Source organism: Trachymyrmex cornetzi, unplaced genomic scaffold, assembly GCF_001594075.2.
Source record: "Trachymyrmex cornetzi isolate Tcor2-1 unplaced genomic scaffold, Tcor1.1 scaffold248, whole genome shotgun sequence".
In the NCBI taxonomy this organism is placed as follows: Eukaryota; Metazoa; Arthropoda; class Insecta; order Hymenoptera; family Formicidae; genus Trachymyrmex; species Trachymyrmex cornetzi.
The window spans coordinates 329,409-350,912 of record NW_017297144.1 but is presented as its reverse complement, the minus strand read 5'-3'; the positions used below and the strand labels follow the sequence as shown (position 1 = coordinate 350,912).

The window sequence follows — 21,504 nt, the reverse complement described above, 5'->3', positions numbered from 1 at the left end:
ACGCTACATCGCGATCGGATCGCGCTCAATCTTTCCGGCTATTCGCCCGCGTCAAATTATTCCGTCGCGAATAACGCCGAATGGAGTGTAGAATGAATAATTACGGAAATATGGTAAGACGAAGAGTTATTTTTTTTTGTAACGCGAATCTTCTCGACATTTCATTCGCGTAGATTATTTCGTCGCGAATAAAACTGCGGAATACAGAACAACGAGATAGATGAATAGCAGTGGGAATATATAGAGGAACCACTTTTATACGCGACACGATGAAAACGCAATGGATCTTTACGATCTATTCGCCTCTGCGAAATACTCTGTCGCGCGACGAATAAAGAGACGAAATACAAAGAGAAGACCGTAAAGCTTCCTGGCAAATGACAGAATTATCGTTATTGCTTTCGATTAAAAATTGATAAAAGTGAAATCTTTAAAATACCCATGTATGCGTAATTAAAAGGAACTTTTATAAAATATTTCTACTTTGCGATATTTAAACTTACAGGTAAAATCAATGTAAAAGGTTGCCTTGCTATAATAAAAACGTTTCCTTCGATTCTCGACTACGTTCATTTTGGTTTTATAAAAAAAATGAAAATTACGCAATTATTGAAAGATACGCCCTGTGTTAAATACATAATGTCAAATTGTACTCAAATTTAATGATTTTTAATTACTCCTGTAGACCGTCAACACTGCTCCTATCCAATTAATTTACATTTTGACACATGGAAGTTAAAAATGGCAAAATGTTATTTAACGAATTGGGTTGCTCCTTTCCCATGTCACGTTCTTAACTAACAGTTCAGCTGGAAGACGCCGCTTTAAGATGCAAGAAGTGTGACACCCGAATGTGACAACCAAACATGTTAAATGTCCCCATCTGCCAGTCTGAAAAATATCATCCTTTTATCAATTATCCACGGCATATCGATAAAAGTTAATATCGGAAACAGTGAGAATTCCGTTATTATCGGCTTAACGATAGATACTTTCAAATTTCCTCGCTGCCAGTTTGTGAACTTGCAGAGACAAATCGCGCAATTGCGACACGATGGATTAGATAAATCGGGAGAGGGAGAAAAAGGAGGTCGAGAAATGAACGCGAGACAATCGATTGTCGTCGTTCTTGCCCGTTATCAGAAATTATCAGCGCGTCTTCGCGCGGTCGGCACGCCAGGTAACCCAATTTCGCGATATCAATGTGCGCGCGTACCTGTTACGCGACTCGCCGCGTGTCCATGTGTGTGTGCCGTTACGCGACACGCGCATGGGCACGCATAGACTCGCTCTACGGACGTAAGGCAATCCGTGGCGTTTCGATTTCGCGAATAGATTTCAAATGAATCCAAGTTTCTCCGAGCGTTCAAGAACGTTGCAAAATTTCTTATTGCGCTCTTTAAAACGAGAAGTGCAATATGATGATTGCCGAAGATTTTGTCCAAATTTAAAATATTGATTAATTTCTTTCTTAGAATCAAGAAAAACTGAACTGAAAGCGGACGGGGGATTAATTTAACCAGGATTAATTGAGTTACGTTAGAGAGTTCCATTAGTCCCACGATAACAAACATTTCAAGTAGTTAAGTCGAGAGGAAATTTTAGCGATCCGATTGAAATTAAACGAAACGTTTCTATTATTAGGCTTTTCGGGAGTTTGACAGCAATGCGCGATCGATGTTCACCATTGTGATTTCTCGCAACACGGCCGCAATAATCGATCGTACAGGTGAAACAGCACGCCACGTAGATAGAGGTCGGCGAAGTAAGTGCGTCAGGTGCTCTCTCACGTACATTCACAATCGTGCCTTACCTGCAACCGTACGCAGGTGCACGTCCACATCTTTCGGAGGGCTTTCGAAGGATAGCCGGAGAAACGGCAGATGGTACGACCATGGATGTGCCAACCAATGAGATATAAAAGGGAAGACGAAGGGCGAAGAGAGATCAGAAAAGAAGCGAGTTTGGAAGACGAATTTGGTTAGGACGGGAAAAAGAAGTAGGACGTTTCTTCACGTTCCACTCGCGAACAATAAAATATAATATAAAGACAGATTAGAGAGTTAACATTTACAGTATCACGTTAAGTGAGCTGCGAGCTGAGAGAACTGAGAGATGAGAGTTGGAATCTTCAGGATTGCCACAAAATTATGAGGGAAATTGAAAATTATCGGGGAAATTCGGAGGAAAGTCAGAGAATTTTGCAAAATTTTTTTGAATAATTAAAATTCTTCGCTTTAATATATATATATATATATATATATATGTACGTTCGTGGTTTTGGAATACTATCATCTTAACAATTAAATGTAAGCAGTGTCAGCGACATTAATAATAATTATGACTATATCAAATTGCTTTCTCAATAAAATATTTGACGAGTTCCAAATCAGGACGAAAGTGCAAAAAATTTTTTAATCTTTTCCAAAATCAAGGAAAATTACGAACTTTTAAGACGAGATATATTTGCGATAACCCTGTGATTTTGGAAGCTAATAGCTGAGAGATTAAAAAATTAGTTGAGTGAGCTGACAGTTAAGAATTGAAACTCGGGACATTTTAAGTGTATACTAGAAACGATCGCGTTGAAACAGTCACAACAGATTTTCGTAATCTGCATGTAAGACTAGCGTAAGTAGCGGCATCACACACAGTAAGACATCTCGAGTCACAGGTGGTGAGGATAATAGGAGCGAGGTGTCGCGAAGATTTTCTAGGCGTTCTTTGAGCGTGGCGGACGAGCGAGCGAGCGAGCGAGCGAGCGGATGAAAGGCAGCGACGAGCCGGACGAGGAGAATGAGGGGTGAGAGAGAGAGAGAGAGAGAGAAGGCACGAGCTTAAAGTTTCCACGTTATCGGCGCACGTCTAAGCAACTGATAAAAGCCCGTGTTCCTACGGACAGATAACAGGCGGAATGGCCCGGTATAAAGAGTCATAGATAGAGGCAGATAAAGCACGGTCCACGGAACAGGTGAATGTCGCGACGTGGGCAGACCAACGCCCGAACCTCATCGTATTCGCGCGGGGCGCGTGCCAATCCGCGTGTCTTTTCCTCGCTCTCGATCGCTAACGACCAAGAAAATCGACCGTTATCGTCGGGCCTCCTTGGTCGCTCAATCGCTGTAGTAGATACGCGAAAGTGCATTCCTCGTTCTCTTCTTGTGTTCCCGCGACTCGCGCCGCGCCGCAACTTCCGGAAATAACGTCCTTCCCGTTGCGACTCGCGCAGCTCTTTTCCTTCCTGTGCTCCTTCCCCTTTCTTCTTCTCTTCGTCGCTTCCTTCATCCCCCGCACGTCGTACATCTCTTTTTCTCTCTATCTCTCTCCTCTCGCCTCCTTTCCGCCACCCGCGATTCGCCGCCCCCGCGGCGTGTAGTAACCCATCTACTTACCCTCTCTCTCTCTCTCTCTCTACCGTCCTCCGTCCGGTACATAAAACCTCTTGGAGATATCTTCTCTCCCGGCGGCCGTGGCGGAAAAAGAAACCCAATATTTCATGGAGACAGATCGTTATTGGGGCGTGCACTACAGGTACTGTCCCGCTCTTCGCGGATCGATCTTTCGTGGCAGGGGAAACGGTACAACGGGGATGACTATTGCGGCTTGGGAAAAAGCGAGGAAGGGAGGATTCTCGTCGTCTCTTAGAGTCGTCGCCGTCGCCGTCGTCGATGACTTTTCGATGAATCCGTCGACACGAAAGGAAAGCCACTCGGGAAAAGGAAAAAAAAAAAAGCACTCGATCGATCTTTTCTGTTTTTCTGTTACAGCGGCGGCATGGCCGGGCAGCACTACTGCCTGCGTTGGAACAACTACCAATCGAATATGACGTCGGTGATGCACCAGCTCCTGCAGACCGAGGCCTTCGTCGACGTCACCCTGGCGTGCAACGAGGCCTCGTTAAAGGCGCACAAGGTAGGCCGGTATACGCGACATGTACGGAGGGGCAGAGAGAGAGATCGATGACGCGACCGCTCGCGGAATCGAACGTTAAACCTCGACCCCAGAAAAACGAGAAATTACAACGTCTACGATATACAATATTATTCCCGATAATATTATTCTCGAACGATGAAAATTCAAGCAAACGTATTAAATTTTAGAAAAATAGATAATTGTATATAAATGCAAAATAACGAATTTAGAATTAACGGATGTTGGAAATATCGATAACTTTCCAAAATAGATTTCAAGTGACGCCTATGTTTGTCTTACTTGGCTCTGTCATGATTATTCAAAGTCATCGCGCAAAACGGGACACGTAGCGGATAATCACGCCCGCAGCTTGATCCGGCATCTATCTGCACAATTACTTGAAACATTTTTATACTACTTGAATGTTTATGTCATATTTATGTGTAGCAGCACTCAAGTGATATATATAGCGATTTTATTAAAATATCTAGGTAGATACACATCTAAAAATAATTTTATTCAACCATCAATTAATAATGTATGAAATTTTAGCATGATGAGCAATGCTGCACTTTGAGCGTCCTACATAATTATTTTAACGATACAACAAAATTATTCTCGTCTGTATCTAAATATATGTATACCCTATACCTTGTTTTATAGATAAACGCTTTCAGATTCTTAATTATCTCTCAATAGCTAATTGAAGTGTCGATATTTAACTTGGAAACAACGGAGAAAACTGTACGCTAAAACTAGTTGGTAATTTCGACACGTTCGAGAAGTAAAATGAAAAGATACACGAGCGCTTCTTTCGCATTACCCGGTAGATTCGCGTGTCGAGATTTAATCGGAAGCAGAGCGATTGTAATCGTGAGCGTCGACGTGTCTACATTTACTTACAACGATCTTGTTCTTTTCCATTTGTTCAGGTGGTGTTGTCGGCTTGCAGCTCCTATTTCCAGAAGCTCCTGCTATCGAATCCCTGCAAACACCCGACGATCATCATGCCGCAGGACGTCTGCTTCAACGACCTCAAGTTCATCATCGAGTTCGTCTACCGCGGCGAGATCGACGTTTCGCAAGCGGAGCTTCAGGTGAGCGCGCGAAGAATAAGGTCGATCTTTCGCCGCGCGTTCGTCGACCGACGACGCGACGCGACGCGACGCGACGCGACGCGACGTCACAAACGACGATTTCTCCTTCGACGTAGTCGGGCTCGACGTACGAATCCGAACTTCAACTTTTAACGACGAGAGCAGAAACGCGACAATGTTCCTCGAGGGTATCAAGGAGCGTCCCAATGACGCGAAGCATCGTAAAATAACCAATGAATTTCTCTTCTCCACTTCCAAGTCGCAAAACGACTCGCGGTTCGTCTTCATTTTAGAATAACGCTACTTCATCGATTAGCACGATGGTATTACATTCTCGACGTTCTCATACGGCAATTTTTAGGAATAAAGTGTCCGTTTAAGAATATACATATAATGCAGCAACATTTAAGGCTACTATCTACAATGTGCTTCCTGTTTTTATTACCTCTTATCTTTTGTCTTTTTATTTCTTATTATACCCCCTATTTCTTTGTTCTTGTCATCTGAGATAAAACTTGACAAACTTATTCGAAAGAGACAAGAAATACGTGACAGGAAACACATTTATCGATAACGTAGTCGCAAAGAGAGAAAAAGACAAGAGGCAAAAAGTAAGAAACAGTAGAACATACTGTACATTAGCAGGAACGCTACAAATTCCTCATTCTAAAGTTCCATAACTTTTTTCTAGTTTTTTTTCCCCGATTTTCAATAATATTTTGAAATTTGATGTAGTTACTTTATAATTGTTAACTTGGTAAGAAAATTTTGCAAAATTCCCTCACTTCCCTTATTTCTCTGATTTCCAGTTTTGTGGCAATCCTGATTAGCCTTTAGGAAAGCAATGTAACTTGTAATGACGATCGATACCGATGCGTTGCAATATCCACGCTCAAATCGAGTATCGCAATGTTGGTCACAGTTCGTAATCATCGAAATACCGGTCGTGACTTTCTCAAAATGCCTGCTTAGTCGTTTCTTCAGAGCCTCCGTGTGTGTATCGAAATGTCTCTGGATTTCGTACGTATCATGGTATTAAATAACAAGCGCGATCATTCTGTTTTATCTTATCGCGCTTACGCGTTATTACGACGCACGCTACGAATCATACAGTTATGTGTCTCACACCGCGAGATCTTTCGTCAAACTGATAGCGATTCCACGCAGACGGATGCGGGCCTTATCCGATTTCGAGAGCTCGACAAAGAAACGCTTCCCACGGAATCTGATAACATACGTTATCTTACGAATCGATCTTTTCAAATTACGAATATTTTTTTCTTTTTTTTAACGCTGCATTTTTTCTCTGCGTGACTTCACGTGACTTCTCCATGAAATTCGCGGAGATGAAACTCGCTCGGGTGCATCGACATGCTCGAAACGGCGAGAAAGTACACCAGCTTTTCCTTTTTTTTTCTTTCGTAAGTGCCTTCAATCCTAGTTCGAATTTTTGAGCGCATCTCTAGAATTTCTACAGTGCACAGCGGTAAGAGAGATACCGAGGATACTTTCTTACCAGAAACCATCTAGTTACAATGTAGTAATATCTAGCAAAGATCTGTGAATAGTTCCGAAAGAATTTATTCAAGCTCGGAGACATATTTTTAAGCAAATCTCAACTGGACAACTGGAAAAAATAAGAACTGAGAATTTCTCAAGTCTGCTTTTTCATCATCTGATTAACTTGTCGTTAGGCTTAACCTGATGTTTTATCCAATGAGCTTCATCTATGATGTCATGGATGAAGTCCATTGGGTGAAAAACATCAGGTTAAGCTTGATAGCACAAATTAACCAGACAATGGAAAATTGGGCTTCAGTGTATTATATTATAATACGATCCTTCGGAGATAAAAGAAACTCACAAATCATTACGTATCCAGATTCAGGACATAAAATGACACCTATAAGACGTCTAAAAAGTCTTAAAGTCATTTTTGCAAGAATTGTCTAAAAGACATCTTATAAGTCATTTTATGTTCTAATTTTGGATTCGTCCATTTCTATTTAGATTAACTTTAATCTCGGTTAACTTATTTATTTTCTATCTTTTTCTATTTTAGAGTTCTAGGAATTATGCTCATTTCTATTGTAATTTAATAATGTAATTAAACTTTAATCTCAGTTCAATTACACGGAAAGATTAGTTTCACTGACGTATCTAAAAATGTAGCTGGATACAGATCTGAAAATAATTTTGTTTCAACTATAAAAATAATTATGTAGGACACTCAAACTAGTTGCTAAAATGTTAAAATTTTTTGCAGCATTGTCATTAAAGCTTAAACATTTTACGTAATTATTTGAATAGTATAAAGAATTATACTTTTAGATCCACATTTAATTAAATGTTTAGATCCTTTACAAAACTGTTCTTTCTCTGTAATTACTCTTTCTTTTTTTTTAGTTTTAACAACTATAAAAAAAATGAAAAGCAAATTAAATGAGATTAAAGTTAATCTACATTAGTGGAAATGAATGTTGTGTATTTGTTTGTGTATACGTATATCCGCATATAAGTATAGATATATCGCATATATAGATATCGGATATACAGACACGAATTTTACCGACATGCAGTATCCTTACCGATCGAACAGAAATTTCACGATTTGCCACTGCGTCGTATCGTTACCGACCGCCGGAATATTTGGCCGTTCTCTCATCTAGAAGTTACCTTCCTCCGTGTTTTGCTTCCTCTTCGGTCAATCTTCCGAGATTTACTCGCGAATTCGAATCGAGAACGAAGCTCCTCGACGACGAACGAACGCTACTTTACCAACATCGCGCCATAGCTAGAATTACCAACCGTACTCATTTAAGAGTATATATACATGTACATACTCTTTTTCGAAAAGTCGTAAAACTTCTGCTACCATCCCCACCGAATGATCTTTTTTTTTTTTTAAGGTGTAACACATAGGTATACTCTTTTCTTGCAGTGATTCAGATATGGTAACCCTAGCCATGGCAGATTGGGGTCGGTAAAGAGACTCGAATCTGCCATGGCTTTCGGTCTTTTATCCAAGTGGTTCGATTTGTTGGCACTGCCGACGTCGTGCGCATCCCGTGCGCGTTCGAAATACCCGCTCGTACACGGCCGGCTTGCCGGCACGCGCGGGTCGCTTTTTCGCGGAGTCTCGCCGATATCACACGCGCCGTCCGGTTTTATCGTTGCGACGGCGACGTGCACGACTGAAAAACTTTTCTCGTGCCGGTGCCGCGTATGTGTTTGTGTGTATGTATGTATGTGTGTGTGTGTATGTGTGTGTGTGTGTGTGTGATACGTATGTGTGTGTTTCCACGTGCCTGTGAGTAGTCTCTTTGTGCGGCTGAGTGGGCTGAGTGGGCTGAGTGCTCCAGATTTTCTGCGCAAGGGGAACCCAGGTATATATCGCGGATAAGATAAAAAGCGCGCGGATTACCGGCCTAAGGATGTCTCGTCAGTGATAAGAGGTACGGCTCATAGCTGTGCTACCCTTCCTCTTCCATTTATTTTTTCTTCTTCATTTTGCTTTCATGGAGATTTCTGCGTGATTAATCGCGGTTAAAAAGGAAACGTAACGTAATTTCGATTATAGATTCTCGTTGTATATCTCAGCGTGATCGTGTTGACCGTGCGGTCATTTTGAGTAACGCGAGACTTGAACGCTCCGCGGCTTATCGTCGCATAAAAATACGAGCCATATATTCTTTTATCGTTGCGATGAAATAAAGAACATGGTGATAGTAGATAGTAGCAACAATTTATCGTAAATTACGGTATTAACTCTCTGTATTCAATTCTGCCTACATGAATTATTCTTGCGGACTAATTATGTTGAAAATCTTGATTAATTTAACACGTAAAACGTCATTTGGATTCGGAAACTTAAAAAAAAATTGTAATATGTATCTGTGATGCGTGCACGCATATTCTTGCATAGTTGTTTTGGTTTTTGCGCGGTAATTTATTTTGCATCTGACCTAATTAACAAATTATATTATTCTTAAATCATCGAAAATAATTCCCAACTTAATGCAATTTTATCACGTTATATAACTCCATTCAAGGCTGTCACTACATGAAATTTATTTTGTGAACTGAAAATTTTACGCATTGTCGAAGCTCGTTGCCACATAACTCAATCTGTAGAATTAACATATGTCTCCATGAAATGCAGGAAGTCTGTCGAACTTTCGACGATTTATCGCGTTTCATGAACGATAATTTATCGTTAAACGAATTTTGCGCACAGCCAGCAATATTTTATTTTATTTTAAATCAAACGATAAAAGAAAATAATACATGATACATTAATCGCGCACCGTAATTCCTCTTCAAATTATCAAAATATACTGATAGAAATAAGATATTTGGTATTTACGATTATAATTGCACGATTAAATAATATGGGTAGAAGCCATTTTTTATCATTGCTGTAGTGTCGGTATATAATATTTATTATTTTATGTACCAAAATTAATTATATCACTTAAAAATTGTTTTCTGGGACAATCATAGAGTATAGCGGTACAACAGGGCTTTTTCGTTCATTTCTCGCGATAATGTTTACGAACCACACATACGCTGATTATTTAGAAATTGTGCTTATACTCTTAAGTAGCACTCAATTGTAAACACGTTATTACTAAGAGATATTGTTTGTTATCGTAAATTTTCGTATTACTTAAAAATTGAAACTGAGGGAATAGCTCCGCTCTACCCTATATTTTTTATACACATAATTTGATAAATGTAACTATTATTACTAAATGTAATCATTTCATTACTGAATATAATAAATATAATTATTAACATTATAACAGTAACAAATATATAAAAATGGAGCGCATAATTATTTTAACATGCAATTATAATCGCAAATACACTTTTCTCTCAATGTACAATCTATTTCGATTACGTATGCATAATTCGTCCAATCTTTTCTCAATTCGTGTCTTCATTAGTCCACTCGTGAGCCTCTCAACTTGCTTCGACTCTCGCGTTTTTTTTTCCTTCTTTATTAATCTTAACTGTCCAATTATGATTGTCGATTTCGATAAAGAGTCGATTTGTCAAATAACATGGTTGGTCCAAGTCGACCCCGATCGTTCCTTGTCGCCGTGGAATCACGGATAAAAACCTCGAACCCCAGACACGAAAAACACGGTCGCGGCGCGGCGCGCGATTTATCGGAAACTCGCTCCGCGCGCGGACGGCAGATTATTTTCGCCGTCCTTCGCGTGGAACGAAGGGGATGCTTCGCCTAGCCGGTCGGCTATTTGGATCGCGCGCGAGACACGGCCGGACGACGAACCTATACGGCACCGCACGGCACCGTGTGTTTCGGGTGTGGGCCAAATTTAAATCTTTCTAGCCGACAAACGCGTCCCCCGGCGCATCGCATCGCGTCGAGTCGCGAGTCGAGTACGAGCGCGTCGACAAGCTCTGGCGTCGCTTTTCGTCGCGATTGATCGGAGAACGAAGCATTTTCCAAGAGGCAACCCTCGCCGCTCGCGTGAACGACGATTAGCATCTATCTTGATCCTTTTTTTAACTAATTCGAAACTGCACGGAAAGAATACAGTATCTAAAAATAATTTTGTTGAACCATCAAAATAATTATGTACAGGATTGCCACAAAAACTGGAAAGCAGAGAAATTACTGAAATGTCAGGGAAATTGAAAATGGTCAAGGAAATTAGGGAAAAATCAGGGCAAAATTTTGCGAAAAATTCAAATTCTTGACTTTAAAGAAATTTAATATGTGTATGTCACACCTACGCTGTTTTGGAATATACTTAATCATTAAAAATGCAAGCAGTATCAACAACATTAATAATATAATATTAATTGCTCTCAATAAAATATTTGATAGTCTCCAAATCAGGAAAATACAAAAAATTCCAAAATATTATTGAAAGCATTAGGGAAAATCATATGGCATTTTGTCTAGAAATAAGGAAAAGTTATACAATTTTAGGTTGAGAAATTTGTGACAACCCCCCTTGACATAGAAAACATTTTGACATTGTAGCAATCAGCTCTCGAGCGTCCTATATAATTATTTTGATAATCCAACAAAATTATCATCAGATCTGTATGTTAGGGCTAAATTTGTAAATATTTCAGTAATTCCGTACTTTCTAATGTGTGATGAATGAAAGTATCTTGAATCTTGTCGGTATTTCGTCAAAAGACAAAGCGTTCCCAGGCGAATGTATGAAAGGAACGAGATCCCATGCGCGACAAGCAGATCACAATTCCACAATTTGTCAACTGGAACTGGTTAAGTTCTTATAAATCCAGTCTCCCTAATTCGCAACATAAAAATCTTCAAACTCTCAATATTCAATTTTCCATCTCTGATTTGGTATCTATACATGACATAAAAAAGTGGAGCGCATTGACGGGGGGAGCGCATAAACGCTAGGATTTCTCAAAGCAATTTTACGTTTCGGCAGAATAATATAAACGAGCAGCAACCCGGAGAGGAATTCGAGATCGAGGAAGGAACGGAACGGAACGGAACCTATTTCGCTTTTTCACGGGCTCGATTGTTTGTCGCGCTTCTCTCTCCCTCTCACTTTTTCATTCTCGCCGCGAACCTAGCAGACTGTTTGAACCGGGTGATTGAATATTTGCGTCCTGCTGTCCCTGCTGTCCCTGCTGTCCCTGCTGTCGTACTCCCTCGGTGTACCTGCGCGCGTGCGAAAACACCGGCCGGTGAGACCCGCGCCGTGCCGCGCCGTGGTCGCCGTGGTCGCCAAGGATCGGCCCGACTCTCGTCTCTCGTCATTTCGTCGTTTTTACCTCCCTTTTCGCCCCGCTCCGTCAAGCGGGACGTGCCGGCACGCAACGATGCTCGCGCCCGTGATTGGTGCCCCTCGTCGAGGTGCTTACTCGACCCGAAGCCGCGTATCTTGCTCCCAGGATTCGCTCCCGGCGCAATTTCGGCCTGCCCGCCAGCCAGCGACACAAACCGATCGTATCTACGGGGTGTCTCCGAAGCAACGATACGTATTCCAATTTTTATCCCGCGAGGACAACGTCCCATCTCGTTTCATCTTAAGCTTAAAAGTGAACACGAATTATGTATAAAAAGAAATGCTAAAATGTTATCCCTCCTCTCCCTTGAGTATATATATATATATATATATATATAAGAATATTATATTTTTTTTTATGAAACATACCTAGAGAAAAAAATGTTTATTTATTCACGTAATTCATGTAAGATAACATAAAAAAATTTCCTTTAAGATAGATACTTTATATAAATTTTAACAAAAAGTCTTTAATTCGGTTTCGTAGTAATGAGACATTCGATTATCGAGAATTAAAAGTGTAAATCAATCAGAATCTTAATTTCTCGTTAATAAGAAAAAAAATATCTGAATTATTAAAATGTCTATAGTGGTACGTAATCTTGAGACACTCTGTATACGGGATATTCTCATCAAGTCCTCATGCCACACACTTGGATTAAATTGAACTTCTCTGCTCCGTATATACTTGCACTTTGGCAATCTCAAAACTCGTATTATATATATATTGATATTATTTTCGGTACCTTTTTTACATAAAAATATGCAGAATAATTACAACTCCCATACCGTATAAATTTGATGAATTAATAGATGATTCTGTGCGGTTCACTCAATAATCGCTTCTATTGTATATACATATATATATATATATATATATATATAATATCAATACGTTGCAATATTTGTAAAGATCGATGTTGATTTCAAGCTTCGAAGAGATTACGATCCAAGAAGACAGTAAATGCATTCGCATAGAAAAGGCACACAATTACATTGACGATGCGAGATACATTCCGTATTTCATTTTCGGAGGAAAGTCCACGCAAACCGTCGACTCCGTCCCTCGGTGTCCTTGACACGGCAGTGAGACGACGACACGCGAAGAAAATGCGTATCTCTCGTGTGCATCGCGCGCGCCTGTATGCACAGTCCATGTACAGGGTGTTTGTTAAGTCCACCTACAATCTCTCTCAATGGTTTATCTTGAATAGTACGTGTTATCTTTTTCTCGAGCGAACAGGAATGTTTTATTATCAAGTTATACGCAAAAAGAACGATTTTGTTACGTGCTCAAGTATTTAAAAGTTTAAGTAGAGATACAAAGAAAAACATTTTTGTCAGACCATTAAAATAATTGTGTAGAAAACTCGAGCTTGATGAGCAATACTACAGAAAGTTTTGATGACATTCTAGCAATCAGTTTAAACATCCCACATAATTATTCCGATAGTCCAACAGAGTTATTTCAGCAAAATTATTCCCTTTCCATTTATTCCCTGTTCAATAAAAAATATTTAACTGTTATATTAATGTGATGAGTTTATCAATTACGGACTCTTTATATAAATTATTTTACGTTTTTCCTCAAGCTTGAGTAAATTAATTTAAAAAGAAAAACACACGTAAATAAATTTAACAAAACATAATTATTTGGATGGTCCAACAAAATTATTTTCAGAAAATTATTTTCTGCTCATCTACCTAAATTTTTAGAGACTCGAACAAAATTGTTCTTTCCATGCAAGATCAGCATGGCATTTGACTCTTCGCCGTGAGACGACAAGTGATATAGGCGCGAATGCGTTCGTGATCATTGATCGAGGAAAGAAACATCGCAAAATCGGTACTACTGTTCAACGCGACCTCGTCCTCGATTGACGTATCCTTTCCACGATCGTTGGAAAGAAACTCTCGCAACGAGCCCGCGGGATGAAGGGCAAGGGGAAAGAGGGAACGTCTGATTGTTCTTACTCAAAGCGATTTACTTTAATTCGGTCAATATCAGTTTCCCAGATGCGCTACAGAGACACTAAAGTGATCGTATACCTGTTGTCCACGAACGCGCGTACCATTTCATACCATCATCTCGCGAGAAATCGGTATCAACCGATTCGACTTTTTGATTCTTACACTTTATTTACGTTGAAAAGATAATAGACATATGAATCGGAAGAATGCAATAACGAGCGAGAGGGATGTGACGGCGGAAGAGTGACAGGGAAGAGAGGAAGGGCTACGAAGAGATTTATCGAGTCGAAACTGTAGCGCGGTTTAACCCCCGAAATTCACCGATGTGTCGCAGATATTGGCGGGACCTGCTACGTGAGAGATAATCGATACAAGGGGTAGCAACGCGACTACTGCGAGACGGTGTAGCTATATGTTTTAACTCCGCCGGATTTAATCAATAATCGTAACGTTAACTGATATCCACACGATGCTCTTCGACGATCGCCGAGCCCCTCACGTTACCCTGTTTTTCCTCATTTTCGTTTACATCCTGAGCTGCCCGATATTATTAACACAATTTTTGTGTTAATAACATCTATTACAAATAGCGACAGAAGTCGGCTCGTGAAACCCATTAAATCTTAGTTTTTCTTTTGCCATTTTGTCAATTATACGTGTTTTAAAGGAACAAATTGTAAGTCTCTTGTGTGAACGATTCTTCGATTAAGTTTAATTGCAATAATACAAGCAATCTCAATAAATAACAGCATTTTTATTAAAAAAGTCTGTCTCTCTGTATGATTAGTTTTTATAAAATCCATTTAGCTGATTAATTATCTTAATTAATTTTAATTATTTTCTAATTTTATCATGTTAATGAAATTAAAGAGAATAATTAGCATGATCAGTTCAAAAATATTTCATTAAATTGAATATCTTTGCATTTACATTAAAAAAAATTTACTAAATTTTAATACTTGAATAATTTCTTCGAATACTTTAAAGTAAACATTTACTTACGGTATAAATAAATATTTATTTAAAAAAAATAATAATAGTTGAATCAAATTAATTATTTTTGATCAAATAAATATATTTACATTTAGTAAATATTTACTTAAAACTCAAACAAATATTTATTAAAATTTAATATTTCTTTTCAGTGTACATTCAAGTGTCAATAAAACACGACTATCAAGACATCATGAAATAGAATTCTGTAGATTTTTATATTTCACTGCTTTGTAAGAGATGGCAATTAAATAATACTAGTATCAGCTCATTAATATTAAAAATCCAATATCAATTGATCGTTCAGTTTCATATTTTTAAATATCGATATTTTCTCCGTTTTTAAAAGTACATTGTTGTATGTACATTACATATAAAACAATTACTCGCATTAACATTCATCGTCTCGTCGTCGGAAGAAGCTTCACGCAGTTAATTCCAAATATTTTACGCGGAGAAAAGACGACAAAGTAATATAGTAGCGTCGCTTCCTACCGAGTTCCATAGCGAGCGAGTAAAAGTGTCGAGTGCCCTTAGTTAAATTTAAGCGTCCTCGTGCAATGTGCATCCGCGATGCAGCGTGCGTTTCTCGCGGCACGCAGTCGCTCGGCCGCGAATATATCCGTAGAACGGTCTCTCGCGGTCTCTGCTGCTGCTGTTAATCGGCGCCACGAGCATTCTGCGACCGCTGCTGCAGAACGTTTTCGTAGCGAGGCGACATCGATCGGATGGTGGAACGCGCGCTTGGGCCAAAGTACCTCTCCGGCTGTAGGCGACCGGGCAGGTTACCCGCGTGAGACGGGGCGACGAAACCGAAAAAGGAGAGAGAGGAAAAAAGGGGGGAGGGCGGAAAGATAAAAGACACGAGGGAGAGAAATCACGCGGGTCCAGCTTACTCGCGCGACTGTACCGGGTGTCTGCGTCTCGTCGTCGCTGGTCCACTCGCCACTCCGCGTCTAGAGAGGAACGCGGAGGGTGAGAGGTTGAGCCCTGCTTAAATCTCGGCTATGAAAAAGGGGCCCGTTAGCGAACGTGTTGTCATCGACGATGTCGCAGAAATGCAGAACGGCACCTTCTTCCCCTTTAATTACACGATATTTAATCCTCTTGTATATGCGATACATTTGCACGCGAGAATAAACAAAACTTATCAAGTCACGTATCGTACAATTGTTTTTAGCTGCTGAAATATATAGGAATATAGGTACACGCGCGAGGATGAAGGAAAGAGAGGAGCGAGAGAAAGCGGTGAAAGTACAAAGATGGAAAAACCATCCTGATATTTCCGCGGCGGCACGTCCTACAACGAGTCCATTTATTTCGCTCGTCTTAAAGCTGAGGACATTTCGAGCTTTCCCTTTCTCATTTTACTCTCTTCGTCGTATATACATAGGTATATGTATACACGCGACTGTTCATTTCGCTCGCCACGAGGGTACCAGGACGCTCTGTAGGTCGCGGAATGACTTTATGACCGTAGTAGCCTCCTTATCTCCCTCCCCCCTCACGTTGAAGAACTAGAAGAAAGGTAGAAGAAGCAAACGCGAGAAAGAGAAGTGGAAAAACAGACGAGGAGAAGGAACGAAAAAGTAACGGTGAAAGAGAAGCTGTTTGGCGCTTCCTCGACCGACTGTACCCGCGGTTTCTGCAGCGCGCGGCATGCATGCGTGCATGCGTGCGTGCGTGCGCGTGGAATTGCACGCCGCGCCGCGCATGCACGTTTATGCGTGCGCGCCGTCGTCGCGCGTGTGTGCGTAGCGAGGGCGGGAGGAGGAGAAGGCGGGAGCCGTGCGAGCGAGCGAGCGGCTGGAGCCGCAGATTCCCTTTGTCCGCGCAAGCTCTGCAACAGCCCACGACTCCACGTCTTCCCTACCCCTCTCCCTCCTCCTCTTCCTGCCGCCGCCGCTGCTGCTGCCGCTGCTGCTTCACTCTTCCACCCACCGTCCTCCGCACGCCCTCCGGCACCCACCCGTCGCTTCTGCCTCTCCTCCCTGGACCCACAGCACGATCGCGTCTCGCTCGTTCGCTCACCGTGTCTCCCTCGGTCCTTCCTCTTGCTCGCCACTCTGCCGAATCCGTGCCCTCTCGCGCCTCCACTACTCTCTCCCGTCTCTCTGCCACTCGATCGCTGGCATCGCTGCTAGTGCCGAGTCGAGTCAGCCCGACGCGACGCGACGCGACGCGACGCGGCGCGGCGCGACGCAGGGACGGCCCGAGGGAGGAATGATCCGAGGGCCCGTCAAGGGCGCGCGGAAGGGGTAATTCGATCGTCCCCGTATGTCCACCGGGCCGCTCCGGGGATTCGAATTATTAAACTACGCGATTCCCTTCCTCCCCCTCCCCCTCCGCCTACCCTTCAGGCTACCTTATGCGTCTCATGATACCGCGATTTAGCGTTGGATAACTGCCCCGACGCCGACGCGCCGCTGCAACCCGTGTGCGTTCGAGAATCCCTCCAAGATTTTCTGGAAAGTGTTTTCAAGGGTCGAGGTTCGCTAACGTAATCCCTTTCTAACGTGTATTTTTACACGTGATCCCAAGCTTGCGCGGAAATTCTAAACGGAGGGCTAAAGGTACGATGTTATATAGGCGTGTTCGCGACTCATGAAAATGTTCCTCCATGAAGCATAAATTTTCAAGTTCCACAAATTGCCTAGGGGACTTCAGGCTTCTCACTGCATTAGAAATTAACGATCGTTATTACATGGGTAGCGAGGTACTCTCCGTGGCACATATTTCGCGGCAACCTTTTCCTTCCATCTCCGGGTATTTAACGTCGTGATTTAATATCGCATTTAGCGTTTATAAATCGGAGCTGGTTGGCAGTCGTGGTTGTTGAAGCATTAAATGTATATTCACGTATTCATCAAAGAAGACGTATCGCATTGAAGCTTCAATAACTGTTACTAATGCGATGACCTGTATTATACATATAAGATTTACGTACGTACATACGATTGCATTTAATTGCACAAGAATTGAACTATGCGCGATTAAATGCAATTATATAATAATACGAAACTTGTCTCACGCACTGCCATTTCGACGCTGATCGCGTTAGCTGTGCGTGCATATTGCATATTCGTGAGACGTCGCGTCGCGTCGCGTCGGGTCGAACGTGTCAAAGTAAACAATCGTTCGGTGCAGCGAAAAATTCCGCCCTCCCCCGCGCCCCGTTTCGCGGGGCAACTTTCGCGAGCGCGTTCGAAAAATCCCCGACGGAGAAAGTTTGTTTACGAACGGGCCACACGGGGAATAGATCGGCCGAATATATTCGAACGGGTTGCGCCGACTGTGTAAGTTGCAGGGTTGTTAAAGGCGTAAGATTATGTTATGTCTGCGAGCTTTCTCCGAGTATCGTGACAATCAGGTAGCTCTCGGACGATCGTTTTTCTTTCGCAGAAAGAACAAATTTTGCCAATTATTTAGCTAAACATTTAGCTAGATACAGATCTGAAAATTATTTGGTTGGACTATCAAAGTAAATAATTAAGTAAGACTCAAAAATGAGATGAGTAATGTTGTAAAAAGTATCAACATTCTAGTAACCGGTTTGAGCGTCCTATGTGATTTTGATGGTCCAACAAAATTATTTTCAGATCTGTATTTAGCTAATTTTTTTCAAGTATTTAAAAATTTAGTTGGATATAAATCTAAAAATATATATACGTAACTTTGGTGAACTATCAAAATAATTATGTGGGACGCTCAAAGTTGCGAGAATATTAAAACTTTTTGCCGCATTGCTCATCACGCTTGAATTTCCGACGTGTTGATCCAACAAAATCACTTTCAGATTATATTTAACAAAATTTTCAAATACTTGAGTAAAAGAGAACGTTGTTCTCGTGTATATATTATTCATTAGTTTATTGAAGACGATCGAAGGTCTTGATATTTTATTTAGTCATTTAGACAAAATATGAAAGATGTGATTTTTTTACACGATTCTGTCGAGCGAGGCTGGATGCCTTAGTCAAGTCCAATTATACATAATTACTTGATATGCATTAATGAATATTAAAAGAGATGAGAGTTTTTTTTATAAATCTATACGCAAATCTGATTTTCGAATTAAACGAATAATAAGAATCGATATTTGTCATACTAAGCGAGTTAATGTTTAATTAGATTTTTACAAAATAAATCCAACTTATTGCGTTCAATGTACTGATATATTCTCCGTCGATATTGAGTGTTATTAAAGCGAGTCGAAGGCGATTCGCGCGAGAGACCCAAGACGCGAAACACGCCGACGTGTCTGGCGTGAATGCGAATTAAGCGCGAGGAAGGTGGAGAGAAGTCGCGCGGTAAAAGAGGAAAGGGGAAGGATTTCGACTCTGTTCCTTGTAACGAGAGACTGACGACGGCGTGCACGCCGCTGCAGAAGAAAGACTGGTCTAGAAGAAGAGCTTGAAAGACCGAAAGAGAAAGCACTTGAATACATTATAACGAATAATCTGAAATAAATAGCATGTCGCTTCCGAATTAATAATACTTTTAATCTCGATCATTTATTCAACAAATCACATAACGGAACGGAAAAGTAGCTCTAATTTTTTAAGTAACAGATTAATAACAAAGTTATTAAATATGATGGATTATTTAAAATTTTAGATAGATGTAGATGATGTAGAAATAATTGTATTGGACCATCAAAATAGTTGGAGGATGTTCAAGCAGGTTTGCTAAAATGTCAAAACTTTTTGTAGCATTACTTGAGATTCCTACATCATTATTTCGATGGTTTAACAAAATTATTTTCAGATACTTGAGCAAAATCATTCTTTCCGTGTATTACTAATTTTAATCATAATAAATAATAACAATTGGAAAGATGGAGCATTGATTGTTAATGAGGGAAATGGAGCGGTTAGTTGTCGAATATCCGATGAAAGACCCCAGCGTGGTCTACAAGACCTTGGTGTTGGTAGTAACGGACGTTCCGCAGGCAGGCAGGCAGGCAGGCCGGCCGGCCGGCACCACCGCTGATGCGGCTCGAATACCGATTGCACAGGCGGCGGTGGCGGCGCGGCGGCGAAAACAACGACACGCTCTCTTGGGGAGATTATCCTGGTCGTCGTTCCGTTGGCGAGCCGAAGCTCCGCCGATAGATCGATCCTCTCTGTCGCCCGCATACCTCTCGACTTAACGTCTCTTCGGAGCTGTCCCGACTCCCGCCTCGCGTCGCGCGGCTGGTGCACACACGCCGACGTCGGGGACTCGTTCGGACTGTCGCCAGGATCGTGACGCAACTCTATGGTGCCTGCGTGCCATTTTTCACCGAATCGCGTCGTAAGTTTTAAGAAGATATGAAGAAGGAAAAGGATTACGATATGCCCCTTTGAAGGGACTAAAATCTGGAGTTTTGGTCGTGTTAACTCTATCTTTCCCTCTGTACTTTGCTTGTTCCCGCGTCATCTTGGAAGCAAGATGTGGTCGATCACGGTTAATTGCGCGTATCCATCCGTCATAATTAGACAGCACGCGGCGTCTCCTTGGCCGTTAATGCAAATGGGAGGAATTCCCTTATGGCTCACTTGCGACTCGCGACTTGCGACAGCAGGGAACGCGATGTCGCGCATACGCCACTGCCAATTCTCCGTCCCCCTTTCGCGCCCACGTGCGTGCGTACGACGATCTCTCCATCGCTGCCGACGCGGCGCGGCGCGGCCTAACATCGTCTCCGTTGCGCTTACGATGAATCGCCCCTCATCTCTCTATCTCTCCATCCTCTTTACCCTCACTCACGGGCACGGGTGTCTGCATCCGTCTTCGTCACAGCGCAGCGGCACTCCGAATCAACTCTCTCCTTTCCTCTTTCGGTTTGCGTGTGTTCCAGCCGAATTTCTCTCTCTCGCTCGCTCGCTTGCGTGCCCACTCACTCCTTGTACGAGAGAGCAGCCGTGTCTCCGTCTACGTTTCACGCGTAGCGAATCCCTCTCTTTCTGGCCTTCCACGCCACACAGAGGCAGGAGGCGGCCGTGTGTCTCCGGTCTACGTCCTGCTCTCGGTCCGTCTCGCCCGTTTCCGCGCGCGGATCGCGCGCGCACCGACCATCCTCGTCACTCCCGCGCAAGAGACGGCCGCGTTTCTGTCGAGCATGCCGCAGACTTGGCTCGCCCCCAGTCGCCCCTCTGGCCCCGACCGACCGCGGTTGTGTGCCTCGTCGAGCCCCTCCACTTGATCAGCATCCCCCAACCGTCCCCTGCGCGCCCCCGTCGCTCTTTCTCTCTCCCACGTCCTCTCTCTCTCTCTCTCTCTCTCTCTCTCTCTCTTTCTCTCGCTCTTTCCCACCGATATATCCCATGATACCCCACCAGCACGGCTTGGTCAGGTACATTTGGTCTCTCTCTGGCCCGATGCCGCGCGCAAGTCGTCGGTTCACTCGCTCTCTGTCCTTCGTCGAGCACGCATCCCCCGCGAGCCGCTTCCTCGAGCGCGCGCTGAATCCGTCCTTGTTCCCGACGGCGAATTTCGCGGCGTTCTCCTCCTCCTCCTCCTCCTCCTTCTCCTCTTCCTCGTCGTCCTCCTCCTCCTCCACCTCTTCCTCCTCCGCCGCTTCCTCCTGCTCGCCGCGTCCTCCTCATCTCCTCCGAATGCCGTGCGTCCTCAGCACGGAGCGCCGAATGCCATTTCACTTTCGTTGGGCTTCGCCGCGTAGGAGATCGGGCCCTGCCAGGAATTATCCTCTCGTTCTGTGCGCTCGTAATCTCCTCGTA

At 42.5% G+C, this 21,504-nt stretch overlaps 1 protein-coding gene across 2 annotated transcripts in view; it reads left to right on the top strand.

Moving 5' to 3' along the window:
• The window catches only part of Psq (pipsqueak), a 57,111-nt gene that overhangs the window by 18,893 nt on the left and 16,714 nt on the right, over window positions 1–21,504 (top strand). Inside the window, exons 1-3 of one of the 2 annotated variants that reach the window (XM_018507970.1) lie at window positions 3,452–3,531; window positions 3,768–3,912; window positions 4,845–5,009. In XM_018507970.1, coding sequence (XP_018363472.1) covers window positions 3,497–3,531; window positions 3,768–3,912; window positions 4,845–5,009 — 345 coding nt within the window. In that variant the 5' untranslated portion in view covers window positions 3,452–3,496. Of the gene's footprint in view, window positions 1–3,451; window positions 3,532–3,767; window positions 3,913–4,844; window positions 5,010–21,504 lie in introns of those variants that run through there. The other variant, XM_018507971.1, reaches the window with a different exon arrangement.